At 31.7% G+C, this 27,125-nt stretch overlaps 1 protein-coding gene across 1 annotated transcript; it reads right to left on the reverse strand.

Annotated features, from left to right (window-relative positions):
• Positions 1–2,046: 2,046 nt before the first annotated feature.
• On the reverse strand, positions 2,047–21,161 carry LOC124536745. Its single transcript, XM_047113329.1, has 3 exons — positions 20,898–21,161; positions 6,179–6,361; positions 2,047–3,087 (listed from the first exon to the last, which is right to left on the reverse strand). Exons 1-3 carry the CDS (start codon positions 20,953–20,955, stop codon positions 2,882–2,884), a joined length of 447 nt encoding a protein of 148 aa, XP_046969285.1. The 5' UTR covers positions 20,956–21,161; the 3' UTR covers positions 2,047–2,881.
• Positions 21,162–27,125: the final 5,964 nt, after the last annotated feature.

The raw sequence follows: 27,125 nt of genomic DNA on the forward strand, positions 1-27,125 counted from the left end.
CATATGTTCTTCAGTTTGGGTGGAGGACGCGAATAGCCTGGCCCCTCCTTCTCTTCCTTTTGATTTCCCTCTTTCTATTCCCTCTTCTAATTTAACTTCCTTGAATGAAAGGTGGTAAACCTAATCTATTTGGTGGATTTTTAAATATAATGCCCTAATCTATTTGGTGGATTTTTAAATGATATACTTTGATATTTTTATGTTATTTACTAACTAAATTAACTTTACGTGATAACAGAAAAAAAAAACTTTTTAACATGAAATATTGTGAAGATTTGTATACAGAAGGCCAATGTTAGCAAAATATAAAACTTGGAATAAAACTTATATGAGACCAGATGGGTCCAGATCTAGTCCATATGAGTTGAGGCTCTTACCTAGCGGAACTCTTTCTAGAAGTCCGTAGAGATTCATAGTGGTGAGATCGGTCGTGGAGATGATCTCTATCTTCTAAAATTTAAAATTGCAGATAAGACCACGGAGCAGGAGCGTATAAATAGTGCCTCCGTTGACACGCTTCGTCGAAGAAAACCGGAAAGAAAGGTGTCAGCGCTATGCGTAAGCCAGTGGTAAGCGTCGCCGGGAGTAGGAGGGTTCGCTGAACTCTACTAGTCAGAGTTTAATGGTAGAATGCGCAAGCGATGCCGTGATGTCCCATTAAAGAGAAGAATTGGGTACCGCTAGTTTTTTAGAAGGTATTCGGGTGAGTTGAGGCGCACTAGGCGTTCTCAGGACCGGCGAGTACCACATCCCCCTCATTATTCACGTGGGAGAATATGGGACATATTTTTAGTATGTGAGCCGAGATGGCCCAGCGGTTAGAACGCGTGCATCCTAACCGATGATCGCGGGTTCAAAACCAGGCAAGCACCACTATATATATGTGCTTAATTTGTGTTTATAATTCATCTCTTGCTCGGCGGTGAAGGAAAACATCGTGAGGAAACCTGCATGTGTCTAATTTCATCGAAATTCTGCCACATGTGCATTCCACCAACCCGCATTGGAACAGCGTGGTGGAATATGTTCCAAACCCTCTCCTTAATGGCGGAGGAGGCCTCATCCTCCGGAAAATTTACAGGATGTTACTTTTTAGTATAACAATATGTCCATATGTAAGATGAAAAATACAGAATCACTAAAATAATTCTACTTTAGCCATAAAACTATGTCTAAAAGCTTAATATGAACCATATTAGGTAGCTTTTTGAGGCAAGGGATTTTTTTACGACTAAAACAGTAGGTACGCGTATATTTTAAGCATCGATGTTAAGGGAGTACGAAACGCCATCTGACTTCGCTCGGTCATCTTCAAAATTGTGGCGCTCTCTCAAAAGATGGCTAAGGTCCTTAACCGCACCGCCATTTCTACAGAGCACCACCGATACGAGGCATTTTGAGCCGTTATGCTTTGAGTCTTCCATGTGTTTGCTAAAGGGTATTCGAAATAATAATAAAAACTTTCTCCTTAAATTATTAATATATTCTTATGGTTTTAAATTCAATGTTACTCTTATTTATATTTTACAAACAAATCAATTATTCCCTTGCTTAACTATACTTATGTAGGTTCAGATTGTACGGATTACACCTCGCACGGGCTGAATAAGTTTCATGAATTAACGTAACTGCTGGTTTACGTGGCGAATGCTAGTTGAGTTCTCAGTCGGCGCGATTGTTTTCTAGATCCTTAACAATCATCGTTTTATTTAATTCAATTCTCATAACACTATAAACAATCCCTTCAAAAACCCCTCAGTACTAACTAAAAATCCATTCAAATAAAACTAGCTATAACGGATTTGAATCGCGTATATTAATTATTTTTAACATTCCGACGTTTCGAACACTTTACAGCGTTCGTGGTCACGGGTAACGTCGGGATGTTAAAAATAATTAATATACGCGATTCAAATCCGTTATAGCTAGTTTTATTTCAATGTGTAATCGCGAAAATTCGAATTATTTGCGTTCAGCAGACAAGCGGCAAATGACATATTATTAATGTATCTACATAATAATAGCGATATAATAAAAAGGCAGATAATAAAAAAAAAACATTTATTGGAGACAAAAACACTTTGTACATCGAAATATTGAAAATAAGATTTAACACATATAGAAAAAAATACCTTTTCATTAGAACAACAATATAAAATAAATATAATATAAAGAAAATTGAAGTACACAATATTTTAGATAAAAACTTGATTAAAATTTAATGTCATTTCGTTAGAAATCATAGAACAGAAAATATAGAGCAGATCTAGCAGTATTTACATTAAAAATAAGTCTTATAAATAAATTATAATCAAATCCTTAACCAGCAAGTGTGTATATTAGACAATATTTAATAACGTGATAACTTGATTTAGTAAATTTTTGCACCCATTTCATTAAATTAGCACATTCATTAGTAATAAACATTATTGGTCTATTTTAAAAGTAGAGCTAAATAAAGGACAGGGGTCATTTAATTCTTGGTCATATTGTAATTTCGTAATTTAAATACTATGTTTTATTATAAGTGAAATTAAAAACAAAATAAAATATATTATAATATAAGGCACTTAAACGAATTGTAATACTTAAAGCTACAATTATATCGCCTGATTTTCCCAAAGCGGTTTTAATTTAACATTTACTTGAAAGGTAACAGGAATCCTCATGCCTATTTCGTTATCTGAATATATTTTTCACACAACGAATATCTGAAATATTTGTGTATAAACTGTGACTGTGCGACCGTTTAAAATCATAAAAAAAGTACTTGCAGATATACAGAAGTTATTACGAAATTGTTATTTGGTTCACGGTGGGCACATGGCTTGTAAAATTGTACTATTGGTATGGTCCCCAATGCTTGTACATTTACTGAGTTTTACTTAAAGAGAAGGAGGCCGATTGGTGCCATTATTAAAGCCAAAGTCATAGTAATGGCTGATGCTCCATTGCAACCGTCGTAATCACAGGTTTCACAGAACAGAGTTACTTCATTTGGTCCATTCGAAGAAGTCGCACAGTTGTTCGAATAATCGTCCTGACGTTTCCATGTGCAGCCACGAGTTATTATTAGTTGGTCTCCAACTGTAAAAAATAACATTATTTTCAGAACTCAACAAATAAAAACGAAAACAAAGTAACACGTAAGTAGATTGCCAAATACTGCACGAAAATTTTTATTATATATGCATATTTGGAGATTCTTGGAGATGAGAATAGAAAACACGGCATAAAAGTTACTTTTTTAGAAGCAGTCGTGTCATACGGATGTTATCTTTGCTTGTGTCGTAATGTCTTTTGATTGTATTTTGATTTTTTCTTGTTTTTTTGTTCTAAATAATACGATTTTCGAAATAACTACCGAAAAGAAACAGCAAGGAATGCAATAATCATTTTTAACGATTACATTACATAGGCAATAGCTATTTTAATAGAATACAATTTCAACTATTATTTATTTTGCTGGGAAATTAACGAATGGTTACTCCACGCCTTTTTTCATTTTCATATACATACCTATATTCCTATTTTTATTGGGCATAATCATTATAAAGTTAATTCCTAAATTAGAATAATTAATAAAACAAATTAATAAAAATTATTTACTTGTGACATTATTAATATTATGGATGAAGTCACGCTTAGTGGAAAGATAGGAACTATTCCCTTAATGTATGTTTAACAACGCGTGTGACCTCGCGATAGTATAATAAAAAATGCCCAGCAGAAAATTAATGCTTAACAAACAGGGCTATGAGTAATTCAAGCAATGATTCTGACGTAACTTAGTTCATGACAGACCAGTAACAAGCGTAGGTAGCTTGTAAACAATCCACCTGCGTTTAGTTTGAAGAATATAGGTACATTTAGTAATTTAGCTGATGTTTGGAGTAGAAATTTCTATTTTAAGATTGAAACTTACTAATGTTTGTACAATAACAATAAATGTGCAGTTGTTTAAATAAATTTAGCATTGAATTGCAAGTAGCAAATGCTTGACTGTGTTAAACGATAGTTGTCAAGGCTGAAGGTAATTATCATGAACAAAGGAATTGGAAGAGCACACGTCTTCCTACACAAATAAATCTAAGTATGACGACTTGTCAGAACATTACAAATAGCAAGACAATATCAAGGTTTATGCAAAATGTGTTGTGCCCGCGACTCTGTCCGCGTGAAATAAAAGTATCTAAGTATCTCTTTGGGTCAAGGCCCTGTTTTGGGGAGACGGTTTGTAGCTTATCCTACCATGATTCTGGAATCAGGTTGGTTATAAAATTAATTATAAACTAAAATGAAACTCTGCTGGCCTGATCTGCTTGGCTAGGCTAAACCAACAATCATCCAAGATTCTCGTATTGTAATAACTGAGTTGTTGCTTGTTCCACCAATGCAACTAATTAATTAATTGCTACTATACATAGAATTATCAATCATCTTGATACATTCAAGATAAAATCTCACAGTGAAGGACTGTAGGAATCTGTAGCCTATAGGTATATAAGTATGTCACATGATGGAAGGTGGCAAAAGTGGTTCCCATTTTTAAAAGTGGTAATAACGAAAAATTAGAGAACTACAGGCCTATATCTATTCTTTCGGTGTTCGCCAAAGTATTTGAGTCTTTAGTTTATCCGTATATATATGCCCAGTTTAAAGGTGGTATTAGTCAGCATCAACACGGTTTTATATCTGGGAGATCTACTAACACGAATTTAGTTAACTATACTGAAATACTAATCGAGTCTGTTGACAAACAAAAAAGAGTTGATGTAGTCTATACAGATTTTAGCAAAGCATTTGACCTGGTTCCCATTTCAGTTCTCCTTACAAAATTATCAGTATTTGGCATGACTGGATCTATATTAGACTGGTTAAAATCATATCTTTATGATAGGTGTTTCTATGTAGTTGCAAATGGATATGAATCTATAAAATTCAACATAACATCTGGAGTCCCTCAAGGCTCACACCTAGGTCCTTTACTTTTTAATATTTTTATCAACGACCTACCAAAAAGTTTTCATCACTCAACACCTTTCATGTTCGCTGATGACCTTAAACTCCTAAAGGTTATTGAAAATTTTGAAGATGCTAGTCGCTTACAGGAGGATCTAAATCGATTGTATCATTGGTGTAAGGTGAACGGAATGGTACTCAACACAGAAAAATGTTCTTGTATATCGTTCACTCGGAATAAGCTTGAAGTTAACACCAGTTATTACCCATACGTCATTGCTAATGTCCCTCTAAAACGCCTTAATACAATCAGGGATCTTGGTGTGATTTTCGATGAGAAGCTTACATTTATTCCACACATAGATAATATAGTCACCAAAGCCTCAAAGATGTTGGGTTTTGTCCTGAGGAACAGCAAAATATTCCGAAATGTACATACCAAAATAATTCTATATAATAGCTTAGTAAGAAGTATATTAGAGTATGGTAGTGTCATTTGGAGGCCACATTATGCAACACACTGCCTAAGAATAGAGAGGATACAAAGGCGTTTTCTCTACCATCTGGCGTTCTCTCAAAGAAAGGCTAAAGAACTCTCTTCGTATAATGAAAGGCTAGCATTTTTTAAGATACATAGCTTGAGCCAAAGAAGAGATTTGTTGGATTTGATGTTTTTATATAAAAGCCTTAACAATATCTATGATAATCCAGATTTAGTATGTAAGATAAAATTTAATGTTCCCTCTCGATATCCACGCAAAACAATTAATCCTCTTACAAGACCTTTTCGAAAAACTGTTTTGGGCAATAACTCACCAATTTCCAGGATGTCTGAAATTCTAAATGATAGTTGTAAACATTTGGACCCTTTTAGGGACTCACTCAAAACATTTCGCTTTAAGTTTTTGAACCACCTGTAACCTAATTTTTATATATAGAGATTTTAATATTTTTTTACCAATAAGTTAATACATTTTTAATATAATGTAATAAATGTTTTATAAACTTCCTAATATTTGCATGCTGTATCTGCCTTAAAAGATAATGCATTTAGAACTAAGCTACACTGTAATTCATTTTACCCAATATTGTATTAATGTAATTATCACTGGTGGATCTTAAATAAATAAATAAATAAATAAATAAATAAATAAATAAATAAATAAAACATGATAAAATAGAGATTAGGTATATTAATAACACATATTTTGCTTACCATATTTTTTCTGTTTCTTACAAGCCGATTTTGATGTAGTAAGATAAGGATAAGTGGCTCCGGTGTTGGCGTCACAGTACTCAAGGCGGAAAAGACCAGAATTTTCGTTACGGCCTAGGATGAATGGATCATTACAATACGGATTGAGGTCTGATGAGCATGTCCAGCAACGAACTGCCTCTCCTGCAACAGAAAATAAAACATTGTCATAATTTAAGACGATAAAAAAAGGATTATTGTAGGGAATTACTTATTTAAGTTTTTACTGAATAATATTTGCAAAGGCAATGTTTCCGCTCATTTATGAAGGTTTCCCTTTGTAATAAGTTTCAGTTTAAACATTAATTATTAAATGTTATTTTTAGGCTGTGTAATTTGTCGCCTTTTTACAATTAAACGTAAACAATGCATAACGAAACAAAAAAAATTACTAACTATCCCATCATTGTTTTCACACAATGTTGCATGTAAGGCTAATTTAAATGGAAAAATGTTTTGAGTTCTTATAGTTACGTTGTCGATTAAAATCAGAGAATATTGAATAAAGTAAAACGAGATTATTAAGAAATTGTCTATTCGCGACGACTCGTAAATAATTCTTTAATTGCTCGTTGTATACAGCAGTTAAAGACACCAGATAAAGACATACCTAATCGTCAAAAAGTACAGTAGGTACAGTTGTTTTTAAAGGAGAGATAAAATGGCTATATTCGTTTTTTAAATGTTGAATTTCAGATAAGCGAAATAAATGATAAATATTTCGATAGCATATGATGCACTTATGCAAATAAGAATAGGAACGATATCGCTCATTCAATCGTACTGTACAGTTTACAATTTATTTTTTATATTTCAATTTATATCTATCAAATGTCAATGTATACTTATGTTACTATATCTTATATTGTAACAATAAATATACATCAAATCTTCACTTTACTATGCTTTCGTCGCAAATTAGTCACTAAGACAAGTTTTCTACGTTTTAAGTTTACATATAAAATAGAAGCTACATTATCGATGTGACAGTTTAAGTACTTGAGAATAATCTTATTTTTATGTGTATCTCCGTGTCGGTTTTTATTCGCAATTAATTGTATTTCAATGTAATTATTTAATGCTACATTTTTATATAGAATTGCAAATTTATTAGCACGCGGTTTTTATTATCGTCAAATTATACATATGATGGTTACTGCTCCACTCCAAAGGGTTATGAAGATATATAGCCTAAACTATTTTTCAATAATAGGGCTATCTAATATAAAAATAAATTTCCGAATCTGAGATTAACTAGTACGTACAGAAAGTATTATTTGACGTTTATTTTATTAATATTTTTTGTTACTTCTATCTGGTTCTGGTTCTGTAGTCTATATTTTTCTATAGAAACTCAAGGTTCCGACTACCATTGAATAAATGTGGTATTCCATTGAATAAATGTGACGCTGTCACGCTACGATGATGGTTGACAATTGAAGAATTATTTGCTTTTATAACTTGGTTTCCTTATACGTATTGTGATCACGCGCATTTACGGCACATGTACATTTATGTACGAGTCACGTTTTATACTATGTTTATATTTTAATAAGTACTTACGAAACTGGTCATTATAACAGTTACATTTTAATTTACATCTAGAACCCCGTTCTATCTAAAGCAATGGTACCTAACAAGTTATATGCTTTAAAAATATATATTGTAGCGTTTTATTGGAAATTTCTGTTTTCATAATTTAAATCGCAGTATTATTTTATAAAAAATTACCATGATTTGGCAATGTATACATATTCGTACTTTGCGTGATTTGTCTTTCGTTGTATCAGATTACTATCGAATCGTATTATGAAATTGCGTAAATAGAAAGTTCGTATGTATGCAGACACTTTAGTGCCTATAATTGTATAATATTTATATCTACCAAAAAGATATAAGTAGTTAATTAGTGTTCTATTTTATTTAAGCGTTTTTTCAAATATAGAACACGTTAATATTTTATTTTATATTGTTATATAAGATGTATCTCGCAATTTACTTAAATAAACATTAAAGTGTAACCAAAACGGTCGATAGTCGCTTGTTTCGTCCATTCTCATTTGGCGCCATTCTAAGTATAGGACAGTGGGTTTATCGTTTTTATCTAGGGCAAGGGGGCTTTGAATTGTTACACGACAGGTGGGTTCATCGCCTTTCCTACATAGCCACGTGCTAGCTTTAAACATTCTGTTATAAAACAATTCTTAGGAAATATTTATATAGCTGTATTTAATACATATATAAAAAAGTAATTGATTTCTTCTATACATTTTAATTTAACCTATATACTTATGTATATTTTTATTATAACGATTGACTAACGTTCTTACGCCCTACCCAAAGTTAAGAGTCATTGTACCTACACATTGCGTCAGACATTATCTCTGTTACCAAACAGTCTTCGATCGTCTTATTGTAATAATACTGATTCATATACTTATATAAAACATACGAATACCAATCACCAACTAAATCAAATGGGACTTCAAATTGAATTATTCTTCGGATAAACCAATTATATATGAATCTCAGAATTAATACATTTCAATACTTGTAATAATTTTTTTCTAAAAACTTAAACAACTTGGAACATATTTTTTTTCCGAATAAAAAGTATCCTTATAACCTTGAAACTAGGACCATGAGGAAAATGATTACTAGATTTAAGTCATCAAGTCCGTTTTTGTGTTGAAAATTTACGACCCATAGGTATGTATCTTATTTTAACTACTCAACCGATGGTTATGAGTTTGTTCGCTTGTTGAATGATGTAAGAATTAGAGAGAAGGAAATTGATAGATCACTTGCCCTACACGCAAAAGAAAGCATCCGAGGCCGTAAACTAGCGGGAGCTAAAAGTAAGCTCATTTCATTGCGTAAACCTAATTCGTTTGCGATTTGGAATTGCTTTACTCAACAAGAACTGCTTCAACTTCATCTTAGGATAGATTCATCACCTTGGCCCAGATTTAAAACGTAATATCTGAATCAAGTTTTAATTAAATACAACCTATATAGCTGTTGTTTTTTGGTTCAATTTTGAATACATTTTTATTTACAATAATCATATTTTCAAGCAATTCAATAGTCGTTGTGTTACCTTGGTGTGTCTAATTATTTTCATCTTCTGAATTATTTGACGCTTTCGTGAAGAAGCATCATTAAATAGATTCAATTTACATTTCTTGTCTTAAATCAAGATTACAACAAAATCATGACAAGTATGAAAGAGAACGATTTTACAAAAAAAAGACATTTAAATAGCATTCCGTTATAAATAGCCTATAATGCGATCCCTTTTGGTGTATTTCGTAATCTGTTGAACTGACGCCAATGTTCTGTAAGCCAACACGTTTTAGAAGACATTATGTTCAAGAAAATACGATCATCTTTGTTTACAATTTGTGACCTTTTTATTTAAATATTAGGTAATACTTTTTAACAGCGGATCTGCGCCGAAAAACAGCATAAGAGCTTAAGATAAGCATGTTATATTTAAAGAAATACAAGTTGTATAACAATAAAATAAATAGTTCTAGCATATGCAGAACTATTTTTAGTTACTTGTCCTCAGGGCCGGCTTAGTCGGGATTAATACGTTTTAACGTATTTAATATAGCCTCATAAATCATCTCAGCTATATTAATATTATAAATGTTAAAGTAACTCTCTCTGTGTGTTGCTCTTTCACGGCCAAACAGCTGAACCGAATTTTATAAAATTTGGTAGCAAACAGGAAATCCAAGAAAGGCTACTTGCCTAACATAACATGACAACCAACACCCTAAACAGCGAAGCCACAGGCAACTACTAGTATAAAATAAGATGAAAATCTGGTACATGTTAAACCAATTTCCCACACAACTCAAGTTGTACTAGCGTATTGAAATAGGCTTCAAATCTTCCCTCTTAACTCACATCAACACCTTATCTTACATTGAGACGGTGATAGCTTACGTTACTTGACTTTTTATACATTTTATATAGCCATTAAGTTCGTACTAGTTTCAATAATTACACTTTTCTAACAATCGGTACATTGTAAAAGTTTTTTTTATGGGTTTCGATATAAGGGTATTTTGTTAATAGCTATGATAAATCACCCATTCATTGCCTTTTCATTCGAAACAACAATATGAGCAATACGTGTTTGATAAAACCATGGTACCTTCGCGATTGAAAAATAAACATAACTATATCCTATTGATAAATAGATGTTAATATTATTTCGCCAAAGTAATAATATGAGCCATAACCTTGAAGTTGATTTGAGATTAAATCGTTTGATCGCCCAAGCGTAAGATATTTTTTATACATAATTTTTATTTTTTACATTTCAATTATTCGACCGATAAACAGCAATATTAAGCATTGTCGTGTTCCGGTTGGAAACGTGAGCAAGTACAGGTCAATTTGACATAACTTTTTATTTCTTAACAATTGGACATTTGGATATTTCGTACAGTTTCGTACAGACGCCGGATCCAAATATAACAATAATTGCAACTACATTATATAATCGTAAATCGAATTTTAAGTAGTCTAATATTTTTCATTTCATTTTACTTAGGAGAACTCTAAAAACTATTTTGAATACGTAATTACTAAGTCGATTTTTTATTTTGTTTATTTTTTTTTAACTAATTAATAAAATAATTCTTATTTACATTGAAGCATATATATTAAAATTTTGTTAAGAATATGTTTAGTTTAACAATTTCTTCTCTTTGCAAACTCTTATCAGTGATGAAAAAATAATATAAATCAAAAGACTTCAAAGACTTATCTTATTAATTTGATAAAAAAAAAATAACAAAAAAAAGACCCGCTGAGTTTCTTTCGCCGGTTCTTCTCAGGTTAAGGTGTTCCTTTTTCCGAACCGGTGGTAGTGTTTATTTGACAATCAATAAGTAAGTGTAATGCTTCTATATTGAATAAAGGAATTTGAGTTTGAGTTTCAGAGATTGTTTATAAAAATAAAAAAATATTAAACTTAATAAGTGGAGCAAATGGCTATGCTTATAAATAATACAAATATGAAGATGACCACGATTAGCCCACCACCAGATGGGGCACGTATATCATGTTCCAGGGAACATAGACCTAACCAGGAGGTCTATATTATACTTTTATTGAATATAACATAAAAATGAGCAGAAATCGTAATTATCACTGTTACTTTTGACCTCAGAGATTAGGAACTAAGATGTCACTTAAACATTTACAACTCATATTTTACTATATTATTTCGTACTTTGAAGAAAAATCTAGAAGTTGAATTAACAAAATCAACAGTCAATAATACAGTATCGTTACTTTATACAAACCACCTCTTAAGATAGTACAATATTAATAAATAGAGGGACCCAGACAGTCTTCATATCATTAATTACGTTGAACAACTTTCATTGAAAAGAGCAATTTGTTCACTTCCGGCATTTAGAACCCCTAATGTAATTTAATTTGTTGCTTTATGTTCATCGTTGACAATCTGTATTAAAATGATAAAATTAGTCTGTTTGTTTGTCACTTACAATAATAATTTAAGGAGCAATCATTATCATGTAAAAAAATGTCCCTGGATAGTCCATTTATAGAGAAAACTCCATTCATTCATTGAAGGACGAGTTTAGATCAACATGTTCCTATAGTTCTGCTAAATCATGCACTACTGATTGATTATATAGATATATAATCTTGTAATAGACTATAATAACAACATATAGCCGATTCCGACTCCGTATTGGCCCAATACATTGGGCTACAAAAAATTACACGAAACTGTTGCGATTAGAATATTAAAAATAATGTTAACGAAAACCATGATTATAAATGCTGCGATATTTTTTTAATTTGTAGTTGTATTTGTCAACAAATTGATGGTACTGTTGTTTTTTTTACTGCATTGCATCAAATAACTCTTAATTAAAAATTATGACGAGCTATTGTTGACGAATTTCGAGATTACATGACGATAATAGTTGGTATAATAATTAATAGCTTAGATACAAAAATGGGTACGGTAGTGACCGGCTTGTAATCTGTAATGATAGTGACACGTTCTTTATTTTTAGACGTTAACTGGGACACATGCATATATTTTACAGCGATGAGACTATAAAACTATATTTCGGGGTATATTTTAAAATTACACTTTTACGCAAACTTACAAGTTTGCGTTAATTTTAGGTCACATATAAAACCTTATTAATTAATCGTGTTATTAAGTGGCCTAGATTACTCTTTACAATGTGGTAATTTAATTATTCACAAATCGTCATTTAGAATATACGCCTAAGCAAACAAATTAACCTAAAAAAAAAACAAATAATTCAAAAACAGATGTTTTCGTCTGTGTTCACAACTTGTACCAATTTTGTGTCTCACAAAATATGAACGAAAATTTTAATGTTACCTTATATTTCTAATATATGTCATGTAGCTATTACTCTGACGGTTTTTAATATCGATATTAAATATAATTAACCAATCGGTACCTAAAAATAGCCATAGCCTAAGGATACATCTTTCCTAAAACAATAATGCTATAAAAATACATTAAAGCTTCTGAATTTAAACTCGCTGACACAAGTAATTTTAAGTTCGATTAAAAAAAAAGTATTAGATATTAGACAGAAAGGCTAGAATGTGATATCCATACTAAGAAGATTCAATCTTTTCCTTGTTTTTAAAGTTGCTACTCGTATAAGTTGCAAACTTTGACAAAGTTACACCTTAGACGGGCCCCAAAGCTATATTTTTAGAAGGTTGACTATGTGTGAATTTATTGTACCTACGTACCAAATATAAACAAACAACAACGTTCATGTACATATGTTTTCTTCGTCCTCGTATAGGTATCGTATACCTCTAAGTCTGGTAAGTCTTGGAACCTAATGAAGGCGTCATCAAGAAACACATCCTAAACGTATTACATGCTTAAATAATCATAATATTAAATTGCTTTGTAAAGTGAATTTGATAAGGTATTCGTTAAATGCGATCCAGATTCTTATTAATTATAAAAATATACCGTGTTTCGTCTTTGTAAATACTGAGAAATTACTATTTTGCTGATGGTGTCATTTCGAATGGTGAGGCAAGTGTTGTTATAGACACAGGCTTTGTATATTTCTAACAGCGTCATTACATATCGTCAATAATCATCATTAACTATCATAGATCCTATTTCTTCGTTCATCTTCGCAAAATCATTTAAAAATATTTATACATATAAAAAAGTCCCCGGGTAATATTTTTTGTTATGTTGATAGTATTGAACTCGTTTTTTCATACAATTGGTTTAATTTTATTATGACTATGATTGATGTGTTCATCTTATCTTAGACATTGTTGAATCTCATGAGCATTAAGATAATTTTATCTCATCTGTTACAGGATGACTAATATGACCTCGTGGTTACTTTGACAAGGGGTCACGGCCCGCTAGATACCTAATTAGGTAACGCAATTGCTGTAGGTTAATTAAGGTAATGACAAATAATGTTGTGGACCGAAGAAATAAATTAAAAATTAAATTAAAGGAGTGTTAATTGTTTTCGAACTACGGACGCCTCTTTTCGACATTATAATATTATAGTCTATCTATTTAGTTAACTATATTTATAAATAAAATTATAAACTTTAAACTTGCTGTTTATTTTGTAAGTAATTTTTGGTTAACAATGTGCATTACAAAATAGTTCTTGGTGGTAGGGCTTCGTGCTAGCCCGTCATTAGATATTCTACCGCCAAATAACAGTACTCAGTACTGTTGTGTTCCGGTTTGAAGGGTGAGTGAGCCAGTGTTACTACAGGCACAAGGGACATAACATCTTAGTTCCAAGGTTGGTGGCACATTGACGATGTAAAGAATAGTTGATATTTCTTCCAGCGTCATTGTCTATGGGTGATGGTGACCACTTACCATCAGGTGGCCCATACGCTCTTCCAACCTATTCCATAAAATAAAATAAAATAGTCTATTATTGAAAATTAAATATCGATATTTTCTTTCTTGTTATTTATTAATAACTAAGTTGGTCATTTGCTTGAAGTTTCGCCAGCAGGCTGTGAATTACAGATAAGTTATGATATCACAATAATAGTCGTTAAGAATCAATGGCGTGATTTGCCACCATTAAACTAACAATAGACGTTAAATTTATAGTCATATCGGGGTCATGACTTTTTTATTAAATTCGATTAAGAATTATACGGGCCACAGATAAAGCTATGCACCCTTATCTTTGGCTTTATAACACTTTGTTAAAACAATTGTATTGTAGTCATTTTTTTATTTCTGAACCATTGTGTAGTACATGTAATTTGTATTATGCATAAAACTACTCATAAATAGTTGCCATTACATACATCGTCAACCTTCGTAACTAAATTGATATAATGTTCTTTAGGCCTGTAGTTACACTGTATGCAATAACATACATGGTGAATGGGTCTATCATCAAATGTTTTTAAATTGGCGAACTATAGTGTTATCATTAAGAATAATTGAAACATGTAAATGTATATATTGAGAATTTTTTTGAATTTACACAATATAAATCTTTTTCACATGAGCTCATTAAAATTAATTTAAGACACATTGTCCGAAAATTTTTACACTCGACTTACACTAAGATGCCACGTATGCATGTTCTCGTACTCTGTACATTCTTTAATATTATAATATCATTATTAGCGACAAACCGATTCCATATATCGAGCATCGGATTTAAAAAAAAAAATGACTATTGATGAGTAAGGCGCGTCACGTGATTCAATTCATGAACTTATCTCTTCAAATCTACCTATATCTATGTATATATACTACTAATATAAATGCGAAAGTAACTCTGTCATCTCTTCACGCTAAAACGACTAAACCAATTTAGAGAAGGTTCTTTGAGTAAAAGTTAAAAAATAGTAGTGAAATCAATTTGGCAAGGGTAAAGCCGCAGGTTCATTTAAATAACGAAAGATTTACAGATTTCTATAATTTTATCGTCATCTATCATCATCACGTCTATTTTTATGTATATTTAATTACATCATGCCCATAAAAATAGCACAGGAAATAGCAACGGAAACTCGTTGACGTAACCTTTATGTTTCTAACTTTAAATTTGAAGATGAAGAATACGAATCATAACATTATTACAGAGTCGAGATGGCTCAGTGGTTAGAACGCGTGCATCTTAACCGTTGATTGCGGGTTCAAACCCAGGCAAGCAAAGCACCGCTGTTTCATGTGCTTAATTTGTCTTTATAATTCATCTCGTGCTCAGCGGTGAAGGAAAACATCGTGAGGAAACCTGCATGTGACAAATTTCATAGAAATTCTGCCACATGTGTATTCCGCCAACCCGCATTGGAACAGCGTGGTGGAATATGTTCCAAACCTTCTCCTCAAAGGGAGAGGAGGCCTTTAGCACAACAGTGGGAATTATTACATGTCATAAAACTTATATCTGTGAATAAGCAATACTTGGAATTTCGCATGTCGATTTCGGAAGATACTACGGTCATACGTGCGTATAAATATACCGTGGATTTCAGATACGATAAGTTTACAGTAACAGCCTACAATTACCTACTGCTGGTTCTTAGACCTTTAAAAGGTTTGAGTATATTCCAAGACGCTGTTCCAATTCGAGTTGGTGGATACGAGTCTTTCTCAATAAACGAGTCGCAAAATATATTTGTTCAAATCGAACTGATCGATCTTCATATTTGTACGTTCGAAGTCAATGATGTTCTAGTAAACAGATATATCATTAACGCGCAAAAAGTGAAGACTAGAAAACGTCCTAATTGGGACGTTTGCCTTTAGTCGTTTTCATCATAATTATGCCAGTAATACGTTATAATACATCATAATTATGTAGTAATACGTTTTGCGTAATTAAAACATCTAGTTATCCCTTTTACTCAATATTTTTATCAAGCTATCCTTTTTACTTGTAACGAAATTTAAAATAAACGGTCCCCGGCGCGGCACACTTTTTTATGTTGTTTAGTATGGGTATAACATATCTGTTTATTAGAATATCATTGTTCGAAGTGAAGTATTTTATATTGCTTCAAATTGCTTTGCTTACTAATCGAGTCACTGTGTCATTTTACGCTTCAATGTTTGGCACTGTTTGGAGTGTTTTAAGTATATTTTTAAGTATATTTTTAAAGTATCTACGGGCGGGTGAGACAACTTATTATCAGCTTCCTCATTAAACTGAGTTGTTTCAAAAAACAGTATGTACGTAAAAACATAACAAAGTGGATCACTTAAAATATAAAATAGTCGTCAGTTTTACAAATTTTCTAAAATTTAAGGATTTTGTTTCTGTTATAAATAACAATTTGTATAATCATATTAACACGTTCGCTTCGGCACATTTTTTTTCCATACCTTCGGTACGGGGCGTTTACGACCTCGTATGAAAATTATAATACCAGAGCGGGGCATATTAGATCCCGTATAAGAAACTGAAACTCGATATGATGTGATGCGATCGATTCTTGTTTCTTCAGTGAGGTACGTGATCAAAGAGACCTCGTATCAAAGTAGTACACCATAGCATTCTGCTTTGACCGCAAGGAAAACACATACGAGGCGTGTTAGACCCCACTCCGCATTGAACGTGTTAAACATATATGTATTTACGGCTTTTTAGTTTTGAGGACATAGATAATATATCGTTTGATTAAAACATTATACTGTACTAAAGATCAAGTTCATCGTATTGATTTTTTGGTCATTTACATGGCCCAACCCTAACTAATGCATTTGTTAAACACGAATAGGGGTTGTGGGACTTCATCGCACCACAGGCCTAATGTCACTATAGACACGAAAATCTGTTGTAAGTTGACAAAAAAACATCATTATAAGTAAGGTTATTAAATGACCTTCCTAGCTGCAGAAAAACTAACCTTTTTACAATATTAGTATGATTCAATTTTCTTCAATACTCTTTATAGAAAAAAATATGCATCAAGTCTGCAATTATATGTGACAAAATATCTACTCTTAAATGTCGATAAAGATGTTTGTGAAGAAATCATAAATCATTTCGGGATTAAACCAGTTTCTGATCATTTTAAGCAAAGATTCTGCATGCAAATTTTAAAATGCTACTAATAATTAAGATGTAATAGCATAATACGACAATATATGTATCGTTTACGGCATATACATTTTAAAAAGAGCATGTTGAATGAAATGGAATATAGCTATAAGAAATGTAATAGATAATACAAAAATATAGTTACGTAGTTTATTGTTCTTTTTCTATAATAACTATAATGGCGGAATATCCGTAACGCTCCTCTCTCCTCCTCCTACTCTCCTGTCTCAGTTAATTAAGAATAAAAAACCTTTTTTTAGGATATTTTTTTCTTCGACATCTTTCTGAGCACTTATATAGGAATCAGAAATCCAGTTCAATTGATATATTTATTTCATTTGTGTGCAGCATTCGCACACAAATGAAATAAATATATCTATAAATAAAATTTTCCAGTCAACTTTTTATGCCTCGTTATGTAATGTTCCATGATCAAGTTTTAAAACTATTCAATAAAAGAAACCAGAGAAATCGATGTTACAACACTCCTAAATATACATATATGTACGATATTTAAACGACAAACATTATGTAATATGTATGTTATGTATGTTGAACGCTGTGGTGTGAAGTAATCAGAGGGCCCCATGCTTTGTATTATTAAAGGGCCCGTTGTGTATAACTGTGTCACCATACTTTAAAAGTGAAAGCGAACCCAATAGTCACGACACGCGCTCGTAAAACAGCGTATAGTGTTTTCATCTTTGCTTACTATGTGAGTAAATTGAATAAAACATAAATATACAAGCATTTATCAGCAAAACTTGTAATTTACAGTTGATGTATTTAAATAATATATATAGTAAGTATAATATAAACACTAGACAAAACTATTTTACGTGGCATAGCTGTCAGTTTTGTAAAATAAAACAGATCATTCAACTACGTAGAACGTATTTATTGTAATTTTATTTGGAAATTTTACGCTAAAAAGGACAAAAGATTACGGTAATATTTTGACTTTGCAGCACATATTTCTAACACTGGTTGTTAAATAAGCGGGTCAATCTATCTTGCATAACACGTTAAAAAGTGGTACATATTTATTTACAACTAGTTGCGGTTTGGTTCGCGCTTTTGGAGTTAGTCGTCAGATGTTACGAATGAAAAAGTAGCCTACGTCGTTCCTTCAAGTTCAAACTTGCTTTGTACAAAAATTCACTAAATTTAATTTAGTAGTTTGGCAAGCTACAGACAAAAACCGAGTTACTATCGCATTTATAATATTAATATAAATCTCGATGTAAGAGGAACAAATATCGAAATTATAGATATAAAATTATTAAATTAAATGATCCTAATATAGGTACACTTCCTACGATTTTATAGTATTTGTTCTTATGTATTACATAATAATAATAAGACGAGCTATTACGTTCGTTAATGCATGTAGTTTTCCAATTTACCCTGATACTGAATCGCATAGACCAGGTTTCAAGTAATAACATACTTATATCTATTTTAAGATGAATAACGTCACTAAAATCTAAACATACATATTATAATAACAGTTTCACTGTACGGAATAATAGTAAATACACACTGGCTATGAAAATGAACAAGCGGATAATTGAATAAATGAATGATTTGAACTTGAAGCGAATGATTTAATATGTTTACGTAATTATCTGTGAGTTTGTTGTTTTATTTATCTTTTTATGGTTGCAATTAACGGATTAGGTATTTTTATATAAATCTAAAAAATATTCCAATATTTATGTATTGTGTGATGTATTTCAAATATCTGTTTCTATATACTTATATAATACATACGTATTTTAAACAAGTAAATTAACAGTCTGCAAATATTCGATTCAGTGGCGTAGCTTGGTGAGGAAGGGCCTCGGTGCATAGAAAAACAAAAGGGGCCCTCGCCCCCCTTGTAATATAATAATTACCCTTTAAAATTATAGATACCAAATAAGAAATCTTGCAGGGTCGTGTTTTTCTAGCTTCAGAAGCTTAAGGTTTAGTTTAGAGGGCCCCCTGAACTCCGGGGCCCTGGTGCATTGCACCACCTGGCTCTACGATAGCTACGTCACTGATTCGACTGCTGGGCTAAGGTCCACTCTTACAAATGCAGGTTGATTAACGATGTTATCCTTCAACGCCGAGTACGAGAGGAATTTGCCCAGGTTTAAACTCTGATTATACCTATGTTAAAATGCACGCGTTCTAACCACTGGGCTATTAGCCAGTACGAAAAATATTTACTAGCGGTCAATATGATTTGTTTTTTAATTCTATTTTGTTTAAGATATAATTACTAACATCTTATAATACAGAATCTTTATCCGGGTTTTTAACGAATAAAAATGTCTACCTGCATAATTATTCTTGATAAGGATCTAGAATCGATGTTAATTGTCATCTTATTAAAACAATGCAAGTTATGTAATAACACCGTGTACAATCTATTTGTAGGTATGTTAGAAGACTGCGGCAGTTAAAACTCGTCTACAAACACAAGCTACATGTCTTTACTACAGTAATTATTTTAACTACGACGCAGTTTGTTCTAGAAAACAATATTTATATTTATATATGTCGTAATATATAAATAGGTGGGTAAAATATGAACTATATTTTTATATAGTAATCCTAAATTTTCTTAATCCCAATTATTACCAAATTATTGAAATACGAAAGTGTGTTTGCAACGCTTTCACGCCTTATCTACTTATATCTATCTAAACTAAAAGGAATGAATGAATTCGCGTACAAGTTGTTTGTGGTACAGATAATAACATAGATAAACTAAAAACTAAATTTATGCATTACAGATACATTAAAAAATAAATAAAAACAATGACAGGTGTAATCAAATTTTAACTCGCTTGATGTAATACGACTTAAATAAGAAGTGCGGATGATGATTAAGACAAGAGAATGTTTTTATAAATTGTTCTGACTCCTAAAAATCACAGAATAAACATAAATGGGGCGGAGGTATCGATGTATTTGTGTTGATGATTCGCGAGTCTCAGCAGGTTGTACCGGTTTCGTTAGGCTTTAAATGCCTTTACGCCCATATCGATAAATGCTGCGTATATGGTCCAAAATTTACCATTTTTATAATATAAACTCACAAATTTATCTCTTCTGTTTTTAAGAAAGTTATTTACGTTAATTAAGACACAAAATATAATTAAGAATAATATATTACAATCGTAATATGTAAGTATGTAAATATTTATACTTAAATATATTATATGCATTGATAATAATTTTACAAAGAAAAATGTAATATTATTGATATGTATTGTTTTTTTTTTTTATTTACTTTCAAGTTTTATCAATGATAACTCATTAAAATTTAAAAATTGAGTCTTTGTTATTCACAAAGTTTGTTTTCACAATTTCTTATTATAATTTGTTTTCCAACTGTATACTGTGTTTATTTTAATAGATTTACATAATCGTTGATAAAGATTTAGTATTTTGTCATAAAATTTCAAGGACTTTATATCGTCTTAAGTAAACAAACATTAAAAATGTATTTAACGTACCAAATAAACCGAAACCAAACAATATATAAAGCATTAACAACTTACCGTCTGAAGCATATAAAGCCACTATCAGCAACGGCACAACAATTAATAACTTAACCATTTTAAGAGAATGTCACAATAATATTTATTTTAAGAAGTAAAAACAGTGCCTTGACGTTCGTTCCAACTCGGTCACGATCAGTGAATGGCGAACTGGCAGTATGACATAAGTGAACGGACGAGGTGGAACAATTTCTAATCTGTGGAAGAGGCGCGGTATTTTGCCGCGAACGCGCACAGCGTACGCGCTAGTACGCTTGCGTACTATTAGTCATAGATTAGAGTAAAATTGAACATAACAACTTTTTAAAACTCCTCATAATGTTTACACTTTAAAAAACAATTTTCTCTCACTTATTATATATATAATTTGTAATATTATCTATCTATATATAAAAATATAACAAAACAAAATATATTTTTTGGCATGGTATCCCAAATAAAACAGTATAAAATTATATTCGTAAATAAATTAATGAGTCAAATTTACTACTAAGTAGTCAAATCAAATTGTATTATTCTAAAAAGTCTATACATTTTTGCGTTCTATTAATCTTTGACGTATTGAACTTACCACGAATTATAATTGAAAGTTACGAAACAAACTTGTTTTCTCTCAGTCCATAACAACATAAGGCAATAGCAATACTTAGATATGAACATTAGAACACGATTGAATTTCTTCGAGTATTTATCGTGGTAAATTATATAAACTAAGGTTTGGGAGCTGTTTTTAATAAATTGAATACCTTTTAGGAATTATTTAATTGTTTTCCGGGAACTTGGAATTGATTAACACTCTATTCCTCCTATTTTTACAACTATTATTGTGTTATTGTTTGTCCGTCTGATCTACAATATGTAAATAATCAGTACCATACTCTATACTGTACTCATCGAAGAGAAGGGTGAGTGAGCCAGTGTAATTACATCCACAACAAACACAACGTCTTTGCCGTTGCAGAGCAATGTAGTGATGTCTATGACCAAACTGATAATGCCGGCATTACTCACTACATTAGATGCTAAATGTTGAATACATCCATTTTTAATTAAAAAAAATTATTACAAGTCCTACTTATTAGTAGGACTTAGGTAAGGAAGGTCATTGATCTTAAAACAAATAAGAAATGAGCCTAAAGTGAATCCATGTGAAATTAAATAATGATAGTATATATGCTTTGTTATTTTGAATCTATCGACATTGGATTCATGCCAGCACGAAACGAGTTTTTTTGCCATTCTAATGTCAATGACCTACTCCGTATATCATTATACACTTAGTATAATAATACCCTTACCCTTCTTTCAAATAGTCCATCAATATCGTACAAATTGTCAATACCTAAAGTGTATACATTACCTATTTAATTTTACGATGAAATACACTTTTTTTTGTATTTGTGTTTTTCAAAAGCTAATAATATAGTAATATAAAATAAATAAATAATGGACAACATCACATACATTACTTGATCACAATGTAAGTAGCTATAGCACTTGTGTTATGGAAAATCAGAACGACGGTACCACAAAAACCCAGACCCAAGACAACATAGAAAACTAATGAACTCTTTCACATCGACTCGGCCGGGAATCGAACCCGGGACCCTGGAGTGGCGTATCCATGAAAACCGGTGTACACACAACTTTACCACGAACATCATCAGGTACAACGGATATCATTTTGCAATGATTATTTCATAAAAAAATATCATAGATAATTAACTTACTGATGATTCAGTTGTTATATGTAATTAAAAAAAAAAATATTAAGTCATTCGTCCTCTTAAAATTACAATTAGGACAATGAATATGAAATAATTTAAAGTGTTTTATCAACCGACTTCAAAAAGGAGGAGGTTATCAATTCGTCTGTTTTTTTTTTTTTTTGTTACCTCATAACTTTTTACTGGGTGGACCGATTTTGATAATTTTTTTTTGTTTGAAAGGTAGTGCTTCCCGTGGGGTCCTTCTTCATCTTTATGACCCTTACCCTCGACTTTTAAGTAGTCTAATATTTTTCATTTCATTTTACCTAGGAGGACTCTCAAAAATATGTAAATATGCAATTATTTTTATTACTTTTTAGTACATTTTTATTTGTTTTAAAATAGTGTTTTGTTTGAAGTCGGTTTTTCTTTTTGTTAAAATTTTATTTATTCAATACTACTTTTAAAAAATTATATCATTTAAGACAACCTTTAATCATTAATGTTTTTGATTTCTAGGAATGATAATATAAAATTATTATAATAAAGGTATAAAGTAATTTCAATATTTAAGTTTGAGTATTTAACCATTATCTAGATATATTTATACTAAAAAATATTACGTATTTATTAATCTGTTAACACTTTTTTAATGTTAATGTTATATAAAGCTCATATCAATGGGTAATATGAAACAATAATATATACGTTCGTATTTAATTCCTCTATCTCATTTCATTTCTTTTCTTCTTGCATGCAAATCAGTGGCGGATTAGGCTAAGTAGACTGGAGTCAAGGCAGACTTAGAGGGACGGTAAATTTAGCCCAATTTTTATTTATCTTACAGAAATAAAAAAGAACTTATAAATGTACATTACGTCCGATGTAACGACGAGAGAGAGAGAACAAATCATAAAGTTGCAATTTCAGAATAAATGTAATTAATACGTGATGTAATGTGAACTAACGTATTGAATTTCCGATGTCAGTTGGGGCGGCAAAAGTTGCCTTTTTTTTCTCGCTGGAAAAACGCATTACGCGCTTCCCCCATGTGATGAAAAGTGGGAGGGGGTGTGTGGGACTCCCCGGAGCCCTGGACGCCGAGTGCGCCCAAGCACACCGGGTTTACCCACTAAAACACCAGCGGTACCCTCTCCGTCTTTCGGCGGACGCCACGGGATCGCTTACGCATGCTACCGTGACGCGGCCAAAGTTGCCTAGCCTATTAACGGCAAATTTATATATCCGCCACTGATGCAAGTGTTTCCAAATATATTAACAAACTCAATTTTATGGCTTCATAGTTGACGGATTAAAGTCCATATTTAGTTAAAGGGGATTTAGTCAAAGTCAATCATATGGTCTGAGAGTGAATTTCAATTAAACGAAAGACATTGTCATTGGTAGCCAGGTTCTTCAAAAACCTACCATCCGTTCTTTTTGATTGAGTCTCTCTATTGTATGTGAAAAAGCTAAATATCTCAATATTATCTTTAATCTAGTATTTATCTTGGAAATCTTCAAAAAATTGAAGTTAGTTAAAAAAACATTCAGTGCTATTGTTTCACTTAGACGGCTGAACAACTGTCTAACCAACCCAACTAAAGTTACACTGTGTTTTTAGATTTGAACTCAGAATCATCAGTTAAGATGCACACGTTCTAACTTCTGGGCCATGCCGGTTCCAAGTTGTGTATATTGCGAGAAAATATCATCACGGTTTTAATACTTACTTAAGTTACTCAAAGTGTGTTGAAGATATTGATTATTATAGATTAGATAACACATGCATACTTCTGGCATTTACTTCATTTAAATTAATTTTGTTTAATCTGATCAGTTTGTATGTTTAGAGTGTTCTAGTGTAGGCTGTTTATTGAGTTAATGGTACAAAATCAGATGAGTCTGCAAAAATCTACCACAAATATGTGTTGATAATATAGACTTAAATATAACTAATACAATGATAAAGCTTTAGTGAAAATATTGGATTTTTCATTTTATTATTTTTTACAGGGAAAAAATTAGAGGATTTTGGATCTCGATACACTTTGAGGTTGCTTGAGGGAGTACTAACTTTTGTAAGGATTTGATAGATATACTTGTTAAAATAGTTATTTATTTCGCAAAATATGTGAAACATTGCATTGTTGCCCAATCAGTTAATTGTAAAAATTGTTGTGTATTTCTCATAATATGTAAAACGTTTTTCTTGTAAGCATTTTTATCCGATCAATTAATATTACGATTATTGGATGTTAATTTGACTAAATTTGCAATAGCCAATCAGAAGCTTTCACCAATCACAGCGACGACTTGTTGATATATGAGAACGGCTGGGTAAAGACAGGCACTATCCCCACCGATTTCGTTCTGAGCCGAGGTGCGATCTCATAGGAGACACCCTCAGGACGAACTTTAAACTCGAGCCCCGCGCTCAACCTCAGGGCAGGGGACATTAGTTCTCGCCCGAAAGACCGGTGACGCTGTAAAGGCCAGTAGGGCCAAAAGCAATACTTCACACATTAAAAAAAAAAACGACAGGCACTCTGGTTTGAGCGCTCAACGAGGACACAACCATAAAGTGTTATAAATTATATATTAAAATAGTGAAAGTAATTGAATATTTTAATTGACTGACCTAAGACCCCTTTACTTTAGTGTTGGGAAATATATTCAACGATATTGATTTTAACATAAATATGAACGCGGGCAAGGTATACATTTAACACTTTCGGTATAATTATTATTTAATTTTTTTAAAGGTAGATAGTCTGACGAGAAACTGGCGTGTATGTATTATACATATTAACCATTACTAACATCGCTAATGTGTCACTAACTCGGGGAACTAAAATATTAAGTTCCTTGAGCCTATAGTTATACTGGCTCACTCACCTTTGAAACTGGAAAGCAACAGTACCTACTGGGTAATTCTGTTTGGCCGTAGGATATCAGATGAGTGGGTGGTAGCTACCCAAACGGTTTAGCATAAATCTCTACCATTAAGTAAATTAATACTCGTATAACATTTTAAAGGATGTAATCAAAGAACGTATTATTTCTTTATGTTAATTTAAGCTTATATAGTATGTACCTTGTGTATCACAATGCAGTTTTTGTAAATATGCTGATGGTGTTTTAAATAAATAAGTAAATGAACATTTATTGGTTGGTTAAAATAGCTCCTAAAATGCGAAAAAAATGCTTCGATTTAATATAGAAGAGTTTTTTTATTTAACTTAAATTAAATCAGCTTTTCAGATACTTCAAAAAACTAATGTATAAAATAAATTATTGCAAACAAAACCACGAGGCACATTTAGTTTCAGTAAAAAACATAATAATAACAGTTATCTGATAACATTTGTATTCCTACTTGTCATATTATGATTCAATATAATTTATTTATTTGTCATTATTAACAGCATTTATTAGTCTCCAGCTTAAAATATTACAAAAATGATATCATCCTGGATTCCAAATTAACAAAGCTATGAGTTTTTTTATGTCAATAAATCCTTAGTAGCTTTTGGGATGTTTCACTTCCACACGCCTCGGAATGCACGTTGAACCGTGCGTCTGGTCTTTCTCTAGACGTGACGGATTGCCATCCCATCGGATTACCGATATGAATTAGAGAAAAGAGAATGCGTCTGAGCACACAATTATGCACTATAATTTATCCTGCGCACTTATCTAGTCTTTACAGAGAATAGTTACAAACCATATAAGTATTAATTATATAAAATAAGATATTAATGTTCGACAAACAATTCCTCAAAATATAATGTCATAATATTTTAATGAAACGTTTTTGTATTTTCCTGAATGTCCTAGTTATAGCTACTAATAACTTTGATGTGGTTGAGTGGTAAGTCCTTAGATTATTTATCTATCTAGATAGATATTTGCTCTACAAAAGTACTAAAACAAACGGACCAACTTTATCATCTGAGTGGGCGTGGCAACTTCGATTGTATACTACTTTAATAGTGCATATAATACACGCGTATTTAGTTATCCAATGTATACTATTATTTTTTCCTAATCATTTTCAGTTTTGACAGTCTATCTAGGTAAGTGACCTAGATAGACTGTCAAAATTTGTGCACTGTATGATCAATTAATATATGTATATAAAAAATTAATGTGGTAAATAATTACAAGATACCCTTTTTCAATCAAATAGGATGTTCAAAATCTTGCGCATAAACGTCTGTAATCAAATGTACCAAATTTATATATACACAATGAATTTAGTGTAACTCGAAATTCTATTAAATTTTTTCCCGGATTATTCTTACAGAAAATCTAATATGTAGACCAATTCATTCAGAAGTCTACTTTTTATGCAACTGGTGGCAAAGATACAGGAGGCTCAACAGATGGAATGTTATTACATCTTTACCACCGTGCCTAGCGTTGCCAGCTTTTTTGGAACAAATAGGCTTTTTTCTTGAAGGTCCCCAAGTCATATCGCTTCGAAAAGACCGGCGACAAAAGTTGGTTCCACTGA

Source organism: Vanessa cardui, chromosome 17, assembly GCF_905220365.1.
Source record: "Vanessa cardui chromosome 17, ilVanCard2.1, whole genome shotgun sequence".
Classification (NCBI taxonomy): Eukaryota; Metazoa; Arthropoda; class Insecta; order Lepidoptera; family Nymphalidae; genus Vanessa; species Vanessa cardui.

Bases quoted from the DNA above. Each gene is read 5' to 3' on its own strand.
- LOC124536745 (XM_047113329.1), bottom strand. From the start codon at position 20,955: ATGGTTAAGTTATTAATTGTTGTGCCGTTGCTGATAGTGGCTTTATAT. The intron at 6,362-20,897 runs GTAAGTTGTTAA...TTTCTGTTGCAG, and splicing joins GGCTTTATATGCTTCAGACG to GAGAGGCAGTTCGTTGCTGG. The intron at 3,088-6,178 runs GTAAGCAAAATA...TATTTTTTACAG, and splicing joins TAAGAAACAGAAAAAATATG to TTGGAGACCAACTAATAATA.